This window comes from Bactrocera tryoni, unplaced genomic scaffold (genome assembly GCF_016617805.1).
Source record: "Bactrocera tryoni isolate S06 unplaced genomic scaffold, CSIRO_BtryS06_freeze2 scaffold_11, whole genome shotgun sequence".
Lineage (NCBI taxonomy): Eukaryota > Metazoa > Arthropoda > Insecta > Diptera > Tephritidae > Bactrocera > Bactrocera tryoni.
In genome coordinates, this window is record NW_024395824.1 from 7994272 (window position 1) to 8011511 (window position 17240).

At 38.9% G+C, this 17240-nt stretch overlaps 1 protein-coding gene across 1 annotated transcript; it reads left to right on the forward strand.

The window, feature by feature from the left end:
* Positions 1-9635: 9635 nt before the first annotated feature.
* On the forward strand, positions 9636-16572 carry LOC120779574. The gene is made up of 2 exons (XM_040111916.1): positions 9636-9832; positions 15833-16572. Exons 1-2 carry the CDS (start codon positions 9751-9753, stop codon positions 16570-16572), a joined length of 822 nt encoding a protein of 273 aa, XP_039967850.1. The 5' UTR covers positions 9636-9750.
* Positions 16573-17240: the final 668 nt, after the last annotated feature.

Consider the following 17240-nt stretch of genomic DNA (forward strand, 5'->3'; position numbering starts at 1 on the left):
GACTTCTTTACCAGTCATTCGGCATACCGAATGATGAATTTGGCGGATGAGGACCTTGCATGCATGGACCGTTTTTGTTGCGCTATTTCTTTACGTTTGTGAATAACCTAAGAAAGGAACAAAGTGACATCGAGAGAAAAATAATAATTTATGCATATAAAAACCGTTAAGGATGTAAACTTATATTTTCTTTCAAATGGCTATCGATTTTAGTTTCCAAATTGTCGTCAAATCATCAAATTGTTTAGAAATTGTGGTTAGCATGTCAAAAATCTCTGGAAAAGAGTAGAAACACAACAAATTGAACAAATTTATAGAAATAAGTTATATGAGTGTTAGAATACCGTTCCCATCTACAGATCGTTTTGAAAAGCTGGACTCTGAATTATAGCAACCTGAAGTGTTAAACTTTTTTCGCTTCAAAAGAATTTGCTCTACAATAACAAAAACATAACACTAAATTAAAAGCGAAATACTGTAAGTTTACAATTATCTGCATACCTTTTGCGGGAGTTGAAGACGGTGTGTTGCAGTCCTTTAAGGCAATCTCCTCAAATATATTTTCCATCTGATTAAAAAATAAAAATTGGTAGTATCAGAGTTCTGTTTCAAATATTTAACAAAATGTAATAAAATGAGTCGAGAAAAAATATACGTCAATACTATAAAAAATACTGTTGTGTCAAGCGACAAAATATATATTTAAACCTAAAACTAAAATTAAGAAAAATGAATTATAAAAAATTATAAATATTGAATTATATTAGTATTGTATACTTACCCTAATAATGTTATATATACTTACCTTAATCTATTACTATAAGTTAACAAAATGAACTACTCACCTCTGTTTGTACATACCTGTATACTTCCATTCCAACTGTTTTGTCCCGTTAGCTTTAAGATTTAGGCTAAGTCATCTAGTTGCTAAAATAAAGAAAGGAATTGGTAATCAGACCGCGATCGAATCCGCACGCGTTACCATTTCTTTCGCTACTTTTCGTATTTTTCGCAAGTTTAAGTGTCCGGTACAGGCAATTGGTAGAGTTCTTATTAAGTGAATATTTTAAAAATATTAACCAAACACGCATCCCGAAAAACTTTAATTCTCAAAAACGCTTGAGAAATTTCATGGCGCCCGAGCAGGGACAAATGCGTGTTAAAAAAAAAATAAAAATTTTCAACTTAAATTTTACACAGTGGAATACTAATAGTGCAAAAATTATTTTCGCAACCAATTGCCTATTGTACCCTTTTCGGTGTTCGGTTTTTGGATTTCGGTGTTCACGGTTCAGTGAAACTGAAAAAACAACGAATTATCAAAAAAAAAATAACACAAAAAAAAAAAAAAAATTAAAAAAAAAGAGGATTAAGAATCCAATTATACATATATGTATATGCAAGTACATATCGATTTGTACATAAAGTGCGTGCAGTGAAACCTGATAAAAAAGAATAAATACATATATACATACGTAACCAGTGAAAATCAAATCTGTAAAATAATATACATATACATATTACATATTACATATATACAGTGTAAAGTGCAGTGCTGAAATACTTACCCGTATACTTACCTCTGGTTTAAAAAATCAAAAAAAGAGGAAAAGGGAAGTATTGTGGAGTATGGGCGTATACGTAGACAAAGTGTAAAGTGAAATTCACCAAACCAAAATTAAAATAAAAGGTGGTACTTGAGTACAGCGCAAGGTGAATTATTTATGCGGTACAGTGGTGGGCGCAAATAAAGGCTCAAACGTTTTTTGAAATACCTCAAAAAAAAAAATCTTTACATTTAATTGCGTTACAGTTTCAAACAAAAAAAAAAACAAAACCGTTTGCTTAAAGTGCCGCAAGACTGAAAAACCGGTAAAACCCAAAGTGCCGGTAAAAAAGGCAAGCCGTTGCCACCGCTATCCGTTGGAATCACATTGCTGCTGCCATCACGTCGCTGCCTTCAATCTGCTGCTGCCATCACGTCGCTGCTGCTGTCGTCGCTCCACTGCTGCCACCACTCCGCTGCTGCCATCCCGTCGCTGCTGCTGTCGTCGCTCCGCTGCTGCCATCCCAATCTGCTCTTGTCATCACTACGCTGTCGCCAACGCTGTTGTTATTCAGCCGCTGCCGTCATCGCCCCATTGCTGACATCACTCCAGTACTGGTACCAATCCGCTAGTCCTCCAATTTTGCTGCTCCTATAATTCCGCTGGTGCCATCACTTCGTTGCTGCCGTCTATCTGTTGCTGCTTAAGTCATCGTGGGAATGAGCTGCCACTGTATCCTGTGCCAGAGGGACGTAAGCGCCGGCAAACAGCCGACGCACCAGGTAACGAGTGCGAATTATTGAAAGTGGTGCAAACAAAAAACAATATTAATAAAACTGCAAACGCACACTTTCAGTTTTTGGCTCTCCCTTTTCACATTACACGCTTATTTATCGTTTTCTACATATATTATATATTATACATATACGTATTATATACACATATTGAAGTGAATGTGAAGGGATTTTGGGATTGCGGATTTGCCTACATTAAGGTGCGACCTTTTGGTAAATCGCATAATTTTAAAATTTTAATTCGGTCAGTTTTTTCGCATATTATCTCGCAAATTTGATTCTTGGACAATATTTTTTCGCGTTAAATTTTCGACTGTGCTAGTGCTCATTTTTGCATAACTCATCGGTTTGGCTTTCGTATATTTGGGAATCGATATATATATATTTTTTTTTCGTTTTCGGTATCGATTCTTAATATATCTGTTGCCAACCGTGGTAGTTGTTTGTTTTTTCGGAAATTTAATTTAAACAAGCAAAATGAGCAAGCCAAAGCCACCTATCGCCAACCTCTCTCCAAGTTAAAGGTGTTTACAGACCTAAAGTCATTAAAAAGTCAAAGGACGGTGGCGAAATAATAGTAGTTTGCGAATAAAGACGGGCCTTTAAAAAAAACGATATCGTTAGATCCAATTGAATTGGAATGTCGGCTCGACAAATTAAATTCACATAGCGAAAATTTAATGAAATGCTGATCTAAAATTGAAGAGATTGATGAAGACGACATGGCCCGACATAATTGTTGAAACGAAATCAATAATTAAAAATATTTTAGCCAAAAACCGAACGTCAATTGCCGAAACATCTTTCGTAGCTTCTCACAGCTCAAGGCTCCCTAAAATGAATTTGCCGAAATTCAAGGGAGAATATTTAGAATTTAAAAATTTTATGAGTTTGTTTGAGGGCTTGGTTCATAATGACCCAAATATCCCAGATATAAAAAAATTTAGCCATTTGGTAAATTGTATATCTAGAGAGGCTCTGGGAACAGTTAAAGCGTTTCAGATGTCGGATGAAAATTATCCGAAAGCGTTGGCAAGTCTCAAAAAAGTTTACGATAATAAGTTTTTCAATACAATATCTAAACTTTTTGAGCTGCCAACCATCCCAAGGCCATCCGCGCCTTCATTGCGATCAATGATTGATGAAGTGTCTGCTGTTTATGACTCTTTGCTATCTCTGGGCGATGAGAAGCAAATAACAAACGCCATTATTATACATATAGTTAGGACAAAGGTTGACTCTGTCACCCGATCCAAGTGGGAAGAGCAACTTGACTACGATCAGTTTACCATTATGGAAGGATTGCGAAGCAACATTGAATAGAAGATTTCAGCAGTTAGCAGCGGAAGGAGCATCCTGTTCGAGGACGAAATCCGGAGCTGCTCACAACCAGCATGAGTTACATGAAGCAGCCACACATGGACAGGACAAAATCAGGCTTTAGTGGCTGCAGATGCAAAGCAGCCAACTTATCAAAAATGCAAGTCGAAGGAACAATTCTTTTTAACTGCCTGCCCCACTTTCAAGGCGCTTCCGGTACAACAGAGGTTCGAGTTTGTGAAATCGGTGCCCTTATGCATAAATTGCTTGCGTAAGGGGCATACTGTATCCAAGTGCAGAGCGGATCGATGTCGTAAAATATGCAATCGATCGCATCACACATTGCTGCACCAGTACCCGGTTTTTCCTTGCAATGGCATCTCATCCGCAACCATCAACCACACATGCCATGCATACAGCGAGTATGCCGGATCGGGTAATGTTGGCGACAGCTGTTATTCAAGTGAGGACCAGTTATGGTGAATACCTGCCTGCGAGAGCGTTACTGGACTCAGGCTCCCAAGTCAACTTTATGAGACGGAGGACTTGGCACAAAAGTTGCGAATTCGTCGCCAACACAAAACGTTGAACATAATAGGAATTGAAATTCCAATACGAAAGTGGGGACAAAATTAAGCGCGTTTGTTAAATCGCGGGTAAATAATTACGAATTTTCGGCGGAATTCTGGATAATGCGTTGCATTTCGGCTAATCATCCAGACCATAACATAAATGTTAATGGTTGAAAAATTCCGCACAATATTAAATTGGCGGATCCAGAATTCCATAAATCAAAAAAGATTGATATCTTATTGGGTGCAGAAACCTTTTTTTCGATCTGTTAGCGGTTGGCCAAATTAAAAGTGGCCCTAATCAACCAACGCTACAGAAAACTCTTTTTAGGTGGGTTGTGTTCTGGCTAAAATATGCTAGCACTAAGTCCTCCTCCTTCTGCAACTAGCACATTATGCCAATCTGAAGATGACTTAACGTCAGTTAATTCGGTGGTCCAAAAATTTTGGGCGTTAGAAGAATTACCTTCAGAATCAAATGGCATCAAATTCTACACCATTGAGCAACAAGAGTGAAAATTTTTCGTAAATACAACTCTTAGTATTGCCTTCAGGACGGCTTCAAGTTAGAATGCCCTTTAAAGCTGACCGTAAGTTACTCGGTCACTCATATGAAACCGCAGTTCGGCGGTTTCAGGCCCTGGAGAGAAGGACATTAAAAGATCCAGAACTTCGCAAAATGTATCTGGAATTTATGAATGAATATAGAGCCTTGGGTCACATGAGCCCAACGGACAATAAGACCCCGAGTGAGCCACACTACTTCATTCCGCATCAATGCGTTTTAAGGCCCGAGAGCACAACAACCAAATTACGTGTTGTATTTGATGCCTCGAGTCGATCTTCAACTCAAATAGCGTTGAATGAACTGTTGATGGTAGGTCCAACCATCCAAGAAGAGTTATACTCAACTCTCTTCTTCGCTTTCGCTTACACAAGTACGCTTAACGGCAGACATTACTAAAATGTACCTCCAAATAATGGTGCACGAAGAAGACAGAAATTGTCAGCTTATTGTGTGGGAGAGAGCATCCCTTCTGAGCAAATTCAAATTTTTTTCGTCTTAACACCGTAAACATACGGCACTGCGCCTGCTCCATTTCTCGCAACACGGTGTTTGTAAATGCTCAGTGATGCCAATACAATGAAATACCCACTCGGTTCATTGGCCATTAAAAGAGACTTTTATGTTGATGACTTATTAACAGGATCTGAAAATTTTGAGTCTCTAGATCTTATAAGAAGTGAAGTAATTAAAATATTAAACTCGGCAGGATTCACTTTAACAAAGTGGTTTTTGAACCACCCTAAATTTTTCGGACAGTGATTGCACTGAAAAGTCATTAAGTTTCAATGACAAAAATTCTACTAAAACACTAGGAATCCATTGCTGCCGAAAGAGGATTTGTTTGACGATTTGTTTTGGATGCCAACTTTAATGATCTGCGAGCCACTAAACGGAACATATTGTCAGTCCGCCGCTCGCCGAATTTGATCCCTCTCTTCTGATTTCCTCCCACATTAGCCCCACTAGTTACCAAAGCAAAAATCTTATTGCAAGAGCTTTGGATTCAAAAACTAGATTGGGATGAGTCGATTCCATTACGCCTCAACACTAGCTGGCAGAATTTCAAAGCCAACCTGCTGCAGCTCGTCAATTAGCATTCCTCGGTATGTAAACTTAGAGTCGACTGCTACATGCCAAATCCATGGCTTCTCCGACGCTTCAATAAGAGCGTACGGATGCTGCATATACATACGAAGCCAATCTGCTAGTGGTGTCAAATGTATGCTGCTTACTGCAAAGTCTAGAGTGGCTCCGCTGAAGGCCAAGTCTCTTCCGCGTCTCGAGCTCTCTCGGCAGCACATCTTCTTGCCAAATTATGGTCACGAGTTGCACCAATGTTGAGTCGACGATTCGAGAAAAATTACATTTTGGACAGACTCTGAAATTGTATTGCACTGGGTAAAAACGCATCCATCTTCATTACAAACCTTTGTCGCAAATAGAGTGTCCGAAATCCAAGAATTGACTGACAATGTACAGTGGCGACATGTGCCAACGAAACAAAATCCTGCGGATCAAGTGTCTCGGGGTTGTAACGTGGACGAATTGAATAATTCAATATGGTTTGGCGGTCCACAATTCCTCCTAGAAGACCCTGCATTATGGCCAATTAATAACCACTTGCAGCTCTCACCAGAAGACGAAGCATTAGAGAAGAAGAAAGCTACATTTACATTAATTTCGACTGCTGAGAAAAATTCAATATTGGACCTCATTGAAAAATTGTCTTCTCATAAAAAATTGCTTCGTGTGGTCGCATATATATTACGATGGATCAGACGACCACCAAAATCCTCCAGGGGACAAGATCTGACTTCAGAAGAGCTAAACTTGAGTTTCTTCAAAATTGTCCAGGTGACTCAACATTCCGAGTTTGCGAGCGAAATCCAGAAACTGACGAAAGGCACGACGCTACCCACAAACTTGCAAAAACTCAACCCGTTTTTGCATGAGTACTCGGATATGTCGCTGTCATTCAAATTAATCCCAGTAGGAGGTCGCCTATTAAATGCACCTACTCAAATATATTTTCCATCTGATTAAAAAATAAAAATTGGTAGTATCAGAGTTCTGTTTCAAATATTTAACAAAATGTAATAAAATGAGTCGAGAAAAAATATACGTCAATACTATAAAAAATACTGTTGCGTCAAGCGACAAAATATATATTTAAACCTAAAACTAAAATTAAGAAAAATGAATTATAAAAAATTATAAATATTGAATTATATTAGTATTGTATACTTACCCTAATAATGTTATATATACTTACCTTAATCTATTACTATAAGTTAACAAAATGAACTACTCACCTCTGTTTGTACATACCTGTATACTTCCATTCCAACTGTTTTGTCCCGTTAGCTTTAAGATTTAGGCTAAGTCATCTAGTTGCTAAAATAAAGAAAGGAATTGGTAATCAGACCGCAATCGAATCCGAACGCGTTTCCATTTCTTTCGCTACTTTTCGTATTTTTCGCAAGTTTAAGTGTCCGGTACAGGCAATTGGTAGAGTTCTATTAAGTGAATATTTTAAAAATATTAACCAAACACGCATCCCGAAAAACTTTAATTCTCAAAAACGCTTGAGAAATTTCATGGCGCCCGAGCAGGGACAAATGCGTGTTAAAAAAAAAAAAAAATTTCAACTTAAATTTTACACAGTGGAATACTAATAGTGCAAAAATTATTTTCGCAACCAATTGCCTATTGTACCCTTTTCGGTGTTCGATTTTTGGATTTCGGTGTTCACGGTTCAGTGAAAGTGAAAAAACAACGAATTATCAAAAAAAAAATAACACAAAAAAAAAAAAAAAATTAAAAAAAAAGAGGATTAAGAATCCAATTATACACATATGTATATGCAAGTACATATCGATTTGTACATAAAGTGCGTGAGGTGAAACCTGATAAAAAAGAATAAATACATATATACATACGTAACCAGTGAAAATCAAATCTGTAAAATAATATACATATACATATTACATATTACATATATACAGTGTAAAGTGCAGTGCTGAAATACTTACCCGTATACTTACCTCAGTTTAAAAAATCAAAAAAGAGGAAAAGGGAAGTATTGTGGAGTATGAGCGTATACGTAGACAAAGTGTAAAGTGAGAAATTCACCAAACCAAGAATTAAAATAAAAGGTGGTACTTGAGTACAGCGCAAGGTGAATTATTTATGCGGTACAGTGGTGGGCGCAAATAAAGGCTCAAACGTTTTTTGAAATACCTCAAAAAAAAAAATCTTTACATTTAATTGCGTTACAGTTTCAAACAAAAAAAAAACAAAACCGTTTGCTTAAAGTGCCGCAAGACTGAAAAACCGGTAAAACCCAAAGTGCCGGTAAAAAAGGCAAGCCGTTGCCACCGCTATCCGTTGGAATCACATTGCTGCTGCCATCACGTCGCTGCCTTCAATCTGCTGCTGCCATCACGTCGCTGCTGCTGTCGTCGCTCCACTGCTGCCATCACTCCGCTGCTGCCATCCCGTCGCTGCTGCTGTCGTCGCTCCGCTGCTGCCATCCCAATCTGCTATTGTCATCACTACGCTGCCGCCAACGCTGTTGTTATTCAGCCGCTGCCGTCATCGCCCCATTGCTGACATCACTCCAGTACTGGTACCAATCCGCTAGTCCTCCAATTTTGCTGCTCCTATAATTCCGCTGGTGCCATCACTTCCGTTGCTGCCGTCTATCTGTTGCTGCTTAAGTCATCGTGGGAATGAGCTGCCACCGTATCCTGTGCCAGAGGGACGTAAGCGCCGGCAAACAGCCGACGCACCAGGTAACGAGGCGAATTATTGAAAGTGGTGCAAACAAAAACAATATTAATAAAACTGCAAACGCACACTTTCAGTTTTTGGCTCTCCCTTTTCACATTAAACGCTTATTTGTACTTACATATATTACATATGGTTATATATACTTGTATATATACATACATACATATTACATATTGAAGTGAATGTGAAGGGATTTTGGGATTGCGGATTTGCCTACATTAAGGTGCGACCATTTGTAAATCGCATAATTTTAAAAATTTTAATTCGGTCAGTTTTTTCGCATATTATCTCGTGTTCGCAAATTTAATTATTTGACAATATTTTTTCGCGTTAAATTTTCGACTGTGCTAGTGCTCATTTTGGCATAACTCATCGGTTTGGCTTTCGTATATTTGGGAATCGATATATATATATTTTTTTCGTTTTCGGTATCGATTCTTAATATATCTGTTGCCAACCGTGGTAGTTGTTTGTTTTTTCGGAAATTTAATTTAAACAAGCAAAATGAGCAAGCCAAAGCCAACTATCGCCAACCTCTCCAAGTAAGGAGTTAATCGACTTAAAGTCATTAAAGCGTCAAAGTGACGGTGGCAAAAATAGTATTTTGCGAATAAAGACGGGCCTTTTAGAAAAAACCATGTAGTTAGATCCAATTGAATTGGAATGTCGGCTCGACATATTAAATTCACATAGCGAAAAGCTAATGAAATGCCAATCTAAAATTGAAGAGATTGATGAAGACGACATGGCCCGACATAATTGTTGAAACGAAATCAATAATTAAAAATATTTTAGCCAAAAACCGAACGTCAATTGCCGAAACATCTTTCGTAGCTTCTCACAGCTCAAGGCTCCCTAAAATGAATTTGCCGAAATTTAAGGGAGAATATTCAGAATTTAAAAATTTTATGAGTTTGTTTGAGAGCTTGGTTCATAATGATCCAAATATCCCAGATATAGAAAAATTTAACCATTTGGTAAATTGTCTATCTGGAGAGGCTCTGGGAACAGTTAAAGCGTTTCAGATGTCGGATGAAAATTATCCGAAAGCGTTGGCAAGTCTCAAAAAAGTTTACGATAATAAGTTTTTCAATACAATATCTAAACTTTTTGAGCCGCCAACCATCCCAAGGCCATCCGCGCCTTCATTGCGATCAATGATTGATGAAGTGTCTGCTGTTTATGACTCTTTGCTATCTCTGGGCGATGAGAAGCAAATAACAAACGCCATTATTATACATATAGTTATGACAAAGGTTGACTCTGTCACCCGATCCAAGTGGGAAGAGCAACTTTGACTACGATCACTTACCATTATGGAAGGATTGCGAAGCAACATTGAATAGAAGATTTCAGCAGTTAGCAGCGGAAGGAGCATCCTGTTCGAGGACGAAATCCGGAGCCACAACCAGCATGAGTTACATGAAGCAGCCACACATGGACAGGACAAAATCAGCTTTAGTGGCTGCAGATGCAAAGCAGCCAACTTATCAAAAATGCAAGTCGAAGGAACACCCTTTAACTGCCTGCCCCACTTTCAAGGCGCTTCCGGTACAACAGAGGTTCGAGTTTGTGAAATCGGTGCCCCTATGCATAAATTGCTTGCGTAAGGGGCATACTGTATCCAAGTGCAGAGCGATCGATGTCGTGTATGCAATCGATCGCATCACACATTGCTGCACCAGAACCTGTTTCCTTCCCCGCCGCATCTCATCCGCAACCATCAACCACACATGCCATGCATACAGCGAGTATGCCGGATCGGGTAATGTTGGCGACAGCTGTTATTCAAGTGAGGACCAGTTATGGTGAATACCTGCCTGCGAGAGCGTTACTGGACTCAGGCTCCCAAGTCAACTTTATGACGGAGGACTTGGCACAAAAGTTGCGAATTCGTCGCCAACACAAAACGTTGAACATAATAGGAATTGGAAATTCCAATACGAAAGTGGGGACAAAATTAAGCGCGTTTGTTAAATCGCGGGTAAATAATTACGAATTTTCGGCGGAATTCTGGATAATGCGTTGCATTTCGGCTAATCATCCAGACCATAACATAAATGTTAATGGCTGGAAAATTCCGCACAATATTAAATTGGCGGATCCAGAATTCCATAAATCAAAAAAGATTGATATCTTATTGGGTGCAGAAACCTTTTTCGATCTGTTAGCGGTTGGCCAAATTAAAAGTGGCCCTAATCAACCAACGCTACAGAAAACTCTTTTAGGGTGGGTTGTGTCTGGCAAATATGCTAGCAATCTAAGTCCTCCTCCTTCTGCAACTAGCACATTATGCCAATCTGAAGATGACTTAACGTCAATTAATTCGGTGGTCCAAAAATTTTGGGCGTTAGAAGAATTACCTTCAGAATCAAATGGCATCAAATTCACACCAGAGCAACAAGAGTGTGAAAAATTTTTCGTAAATACAACTCTAGTATTGCCTTCAGGACGGCTTCAAGTTAGAATGCCCTTTAAAGCTGACCGTAAGTTACTCGGTCACTCATATGAAACCGCAGTTCGGCGGTTTCAGGCCCTGGAGAGAAGGACATTAAAAGATCCAGAACTTCGCAAAATGTATCTGGACTTTATGGAATGAATATAGAGCCTTGGGTCACATGAGCCCAACGAACAATAAGATCGCGAGTGAGCCACACTACTTCATTCCGCATCAATGCGTTTTAAGGCCCGAGAGCACAACAACCAAATTACGTGTTGTATTTGATGCCTCGAGTCGATCTTCAACTCAAATAGCGTTGAATGAACTGTTGATGGTAGGTCCAACCATCCAAGAAGAGTTATACTCAACTCTTTCTTCGTTTTCGTTTACACAAGTACGCTTTAACGGCAGACATTACTAAAATGTACCTCCAAATAATGGTGCACGAAGAAGACAGAAATTGTCAGCTTATTGTGTGGAGAGAGCATCCTTCTGAGCAAATTCAAATTTTTCGTCTTAACACCGTGTAACATACGGCACTGCGCCTGCTCCATTTCTCGCAACACGGTGTTTGCAAATGCTCAGTGATGCCAATACAATGAAATACCCACTCGGTTCATTGGCCATTAAAAGAGACTTTTATGTTGATGACTTATTAACAGGATCTGAAAATTTTGAGTCTCTAGATCTTATAAGAAGTGAAGTAATTAAAATATTAAACTCGGCAGGATTCACTTTAACAAAGTGGTTTTCGAACCACCCTAAATTTTTCGGACAGTGATTGCACTGAAAAGTCATTAAGTTTCAATGACAAAATTCTACTAAAACACTAGGGAATCCATTGGTTGCCGAAAGAGGATTTGTTTCGATTTGTTTTGGATGCCAACTTTAATGATCTGCGAGCCACTAAACGGAACATATTGTCAGTCTCCGCTCGCCTTTTTCGATCCTCTTGGATTATTAGCCCCACTAGTTACCAAAGCAAAAATCTTATTGCAAGAGCTTTGGATTCAAAAACTAGATTGGGATGAGTCGATTCCATTACGCCCTCAACACTAGCTGGCAGAATTTCAAAGCCAACCTGCTGCAGCTCTCGTCAATTAGCATTCCTCGGTATGTAAACTTAGAGTCGACTGCTACATGCCAAATCCATGGCTTCTCCGACGCTTCAATAAGAGCGTACGGATGCTGCATATACATACGAAGCCAATCTGCTAGTGGTGTCAAATGTATGCTGCTTACTGCAAAGTTCAGAGAGTGGCTCCGCTGAAGACCAAGTCTCTTCCGCGTCTCGAGCTCTCGGCAGCACATCTTCTTGCCAAATTATGGTCACGAGTTGCACCAATGTTGAGTCGACGATTCGAGAAAATTACATTTTGGACAGACTCTGAAATTGTATTGCACTGGGTAAAAACGCATCCATCTTCATTACAAACCTTTGTCGCAAATAGAGTGTCCGAAATCCAAGAATTGACTGACAATGTACAGTGGCGACATGTGCCAACGAAACAAAATCCTTCGGATCAAGTGTCTCGGGGTTGTAACGTGGACGAATTGAATAATTCGATATGGTTTGGCGGTCCACAGTTCCTCCTAGAAGACCCCGCATTATGGTCAATTAATAACCACTTGCAGCTCTCACCAGAAGACGAAGCATAAGAGATGAAGAAAAATGCATTAACATTAATTTGGACTACTGAGAAAAATTCAATATTGGACCTTGTTGAAAAATGTTCTTCTCATAAAAAATTGCTTCGTGTGGTCGCATACATATTACTATGGATCAGGCGACCACCTAAATCCTCCACGAGACAGGATCTGACTTCAGAAGAGCTAAACTTGAGTTTCTTCAAAATTGTCCAGGTGACTCAACATTCCGAGTTTGCGAGCGAAATCCAGAAACTGACGAAAGGCACGACGCTACCCACAAACTTGCAAAAACTCAACCCGTTTTTGCATGAGTACTCGGATATGTCGCTGTCATTCAAATTAATCCCAGTAGGAGGTCGCCTATTAAATGCACCTCTCCCATACGATGCCAAATTTCCGCAATCTACTCAAATATATTTTCCATCTGATTAAAAAATAAAAATTGGTAGTATCAGAGTTCTGTTTCAAATATTTAACAAAATGTAATAAAATGAGTCGAGAAAAAATATACGTCAATACTATAAAAAATACTGTTGCGTCAAGCGACAAAATATATATTTAAACCTAAAACTAAAATTAAGAAAAATGAATTATAAAAAATTATAAATATTGAATTATATTAGTATTGTATACTTACCCTAATAATGTTATATATACTTACCTTAATCTATTACTATAAGTTAACAAAATGAAATACTCGCCTCTTTTTGTACATACCTGTATACTTCCAATCCAACTGTTTTTTCCCGTTAGCTTTAAGATTTAGGCTAAGTCATCTAGTTGCTAAAATAAATCCATTCTTTCGCTACTTTTCGTATTTTTCGCAAGTTTAAGTGTCCTGTACAGGCAATTGGTAGAGTTCTTATTTAGTGAATATTTTAAAAATATTAACCAAACACGCATCCCGAAAAACTTTAATTCTCAAAAACGCTTGAGAAATTTCATGGCGCCCGAGCAGGGACAAATGCGTGTTAAAAAAAAAAAAAAAATTTCAACTTAAATTTTACACAGTGGAATACTAATAGTGCAAAAATTATTTTCGCAACCAATTGCCTATTGTACCCTTTTCGGTGTTCGATTTTTGGATTTCGGTGTTCACGGTTCAGTGAAAGTGAAAAAACAACGAATTATCAAAAAAAAAATAACACAAAAAAAAAAAATTAAAAAAAAAGAGGATTAAGAATCCAATTATACACATATGTATATGCAAGTACATATCGATTTGTACATAAAGTGCGTGCAGTGAAACCTGATAAAAAAGAATAAATACATATATACATACGTAACCAGTGAAAATCAAATCTGTAAAATAATATACATATTTACATACATACAGTGTAAAGTGCAGTGTTGAAATACTTACCCGTATACTTACCTCAGTTTAAAAAATCAAAAAAGAGGAAAAGGGAAGTATTGTGGAGTATGAGCGTATACGTAGACAAAGTGTAAAGTGAGAAATTCACCAAACCAAGAATTAAAATAAAAGGTGGTACTTGAGTACAGCGCAAAGGTGAATTATTTATGCGGTACAGTGGTGGGCGCAAATAAAGGCTCAAACGTTTTTGAAACCACCTCAAAAAAAAAAATCTTTACATTTAATTGCGTTACAGTTTCAAACAAAAAAACAAAACCGTTTGCTTAAAGTGCCGCAAGACTGAAAAACCGGTAAAACCCAAAGTGCCGGTAAAAAAGGCAAGCCGTTGCCACCGCTATCCGTTGGAATCACATTGCTGCTGCCATCACGTCGCTGCCTTCAATCTGCTGCTGCCATCACGTCGCTGCTGCTGTCGTCGCTCCACTGCTGCCATCACTCCGCTGCTGCCATCCCGTCGCTGCTGCTGTCGTCGCTCCGCTGCTGCCATCCCAATCTGCTATTGTCATCACTACGCTGCCGCCAACGCTGTTTTTATGTTTTTATGTTTTAGCCGCTGCCGTCATCGCCCCATTGTTGACATCACTCCAGTACTGGTACCAAGCCGCTGCTCCTCCAATTTCGCTGCTCCTATAATTCCGCTGGTGCCATCACTTCGTTGCTGCCGTCTATCCGTAGTGGGAATGAGCTGCCGCTGGATCCTGTGCCAAAGGGACGTAAGCGCCGGCAAACAGCCGACCCACCAGGTAACGAGTGCGAATTATTGAAAGTGGTGCGAACAAAAAACAATAATAATAAAGTTGCAAATGCACACTTTCATTTTTTGGCTCTCCTTTTCACATTAAACGCTTATTTATCGTTTTCTACATATATTATATATTATACATATACGTATTATATACACATATTGAAGTGAATGTGAAGGGATTTTGGGATTGCGCATTTGCCTACATTAAGGTGCGACCTTTTGGTAAATCGCATAATTTTAAAATTTTAATTCGGTCAGTTTTTTCGCATATTATCTCGCAAATTTGATTCTTGGACAATATTTTTTCGCGTTAAATTTTCGACTGTGCTAGTGCTCATTTTGCATAACTCATCGGTTTGGCTTTCGTATATTTGGGAATCGATATATATATATTTTTTTTCGTTTTCGGTATCGATTCTTAATATATCTGTTGCCAACCGTGGTAGTTGTTTGTTTTTTCGGAAATTTAATTTAAACAAGCAAAATGAGCAAGCCAAAGCCAACTATCGCCAACCTCTCTCCAAGTAAGGAGTTAATCGACTTAAAGTCATTAAAGCGTCAAAGGACGGTGGCAAAAAATAGTATTTTGCGAATAAAGACGGGCCTTTTAGAAAAAACCATGTAGTTAGATCCACGGAATTGGAATGTCGGCCTGACATATTAAATTCACAGCGTAGCGAAAAGCTAATGAAATGCCAATCTAAAATTGAAGAGATTGATGAAGATGACATGGCCCGGACATAATTGTTGAAACGAAAATCAATAATTAAAAATATTTTAGCCAAAAACCGAACGTCAATTGCCGAAACATGAAGCTTCTCACAGCTCAAGGCTCCCTTAAAATGAATTTGAACGATGAGAATATTCAGAATTTAAAAAATTTATGAGTTTGTTTGAGAGCTTGGTCTATAATGATCCAAATATCCCAGATATAGAAAAATTTAACCATAATTGTTGAAACAAGAAATCAATAAGTTTTTCAATACAATATCTAAAACTTTTTGAGCCGCCAACCAAACCGAATCCGACATATAGTTATGACAAAGGTTGACTCTGTCACCCGATCCAAGTGGGAAGAGCAACTTGACTACGATCACTTACCATTATGGAAGGATTGCGAAGCAACATTGAATAGAAGATTTCAGCAGTTAGCAGCGGAAGGAGAATCCTGTTCGAGGACGAAATCCGGAGCCACAACCAGCATGAGTTACATGAAGCAGCCACACATGGACAGGACAAAATCAGCTTTAGTGGCTGCAGATGCAAAGCAGCCAACTTATCAAAAATGCAAGTCGAAGGAACACCCTTTAACTGCCTGCCCCACTTTCAAGGCGCTTTCGGTACAACAGAGGTTCGAGTTTGTGAAATCGGTGCCCTTATGCATAAATTGCTTGCGTAAGGGGCATACTGTATCCAAGTGCAGAGCGGATCGATGTCGTGTATGCAATCGATCGCATCACACATTGCTGCACCAGTACCCGGTTTCCTTCCCCGCTGCATCTCATCCGCAACCATCAACCACACATGCCATGCATACAGCGAGTATGCCGGATCGGGTAATGTTGGCGACAGCTGTTATTCAAGTGAGGACCAGTTATGGTGAATACCTGCCTGCGAGAGCGTTACTGGACTCAGGCTCCCAAGTCAACTTTATGACGGAGGACTTGGCACAAAAGTTGCGAATTCGTCGCCAACACAAAACGTTGAACATAATAGGAATTGGAAATTCCAATACGAAAGTGGGGACAAAAATTAAGCGCGTTTGTTAAATCGCGGGTAAATAATTACGAATTTTTCGGCGGAATTCTGGATAATGCGTTGCATTTCGGCTAATCATCCAGACCATAACATAAATGTTAATAGCTGGAAAATTCCGCACATTATTAAATTGGTGGATCCAGAATTCCATAAATTAAGAACAATTGATATCACATTGGGTGCAGAAACCATTTTCGATCTGTTAGCGGTTGGCGAAATTAAAAGTGGCCCTAATCAACAGAAAACTCGTTTAGGGTGGGTTGTGCCTGGCAAATATACCAGCAATCTGAGTCCTCCTCCTTTTGCAACTAGCACATTATGCCAATATGAATGACTTAACGCCAATTAATTCGGTGGTCCAAAAATTTTGGGCTTTAGAAGAATTACTATCAGAAACAAATGGCATAAAATTCACACCAGAGCAAAACGAGTGTGAAAATTTGTTCGTGAAAACAACTTAAGTATTGTCTTCAGGACGGCTCAAGTCAGAATGCCATTTAAAGCTGACCGTAAGTTAATCGGTCACTCTTATGAAACCGCAGTTCGGCGGTTTCAGGCCCTGGAGAGAAGGACATTAAAAGATCCAGAACTTCGCAAAATGTATCTGGACTTTATGAATGAATATAGAGCCTTGGGTCACATGAGCCCAACGAACAATAAGATCGCGAGTGAGCCACAC

Excerpts from the sequence above, each read along its gene's own strand:
- LOC120779574 (XM_040111916.1), top strand. The coding sequence starts at position 9,751 with ATGATTGATGAAGTGTCTGCTGTTTATGACTCTTTGCTATCTCTGGGC. Across the intron at positions 9,833-15,832 it reads AACAAACGCCATTATTATAC|ATATAGTTATGACAAAGGTT; the intron begins ATATAGTTATGA and ends ACCGAATCCGAC.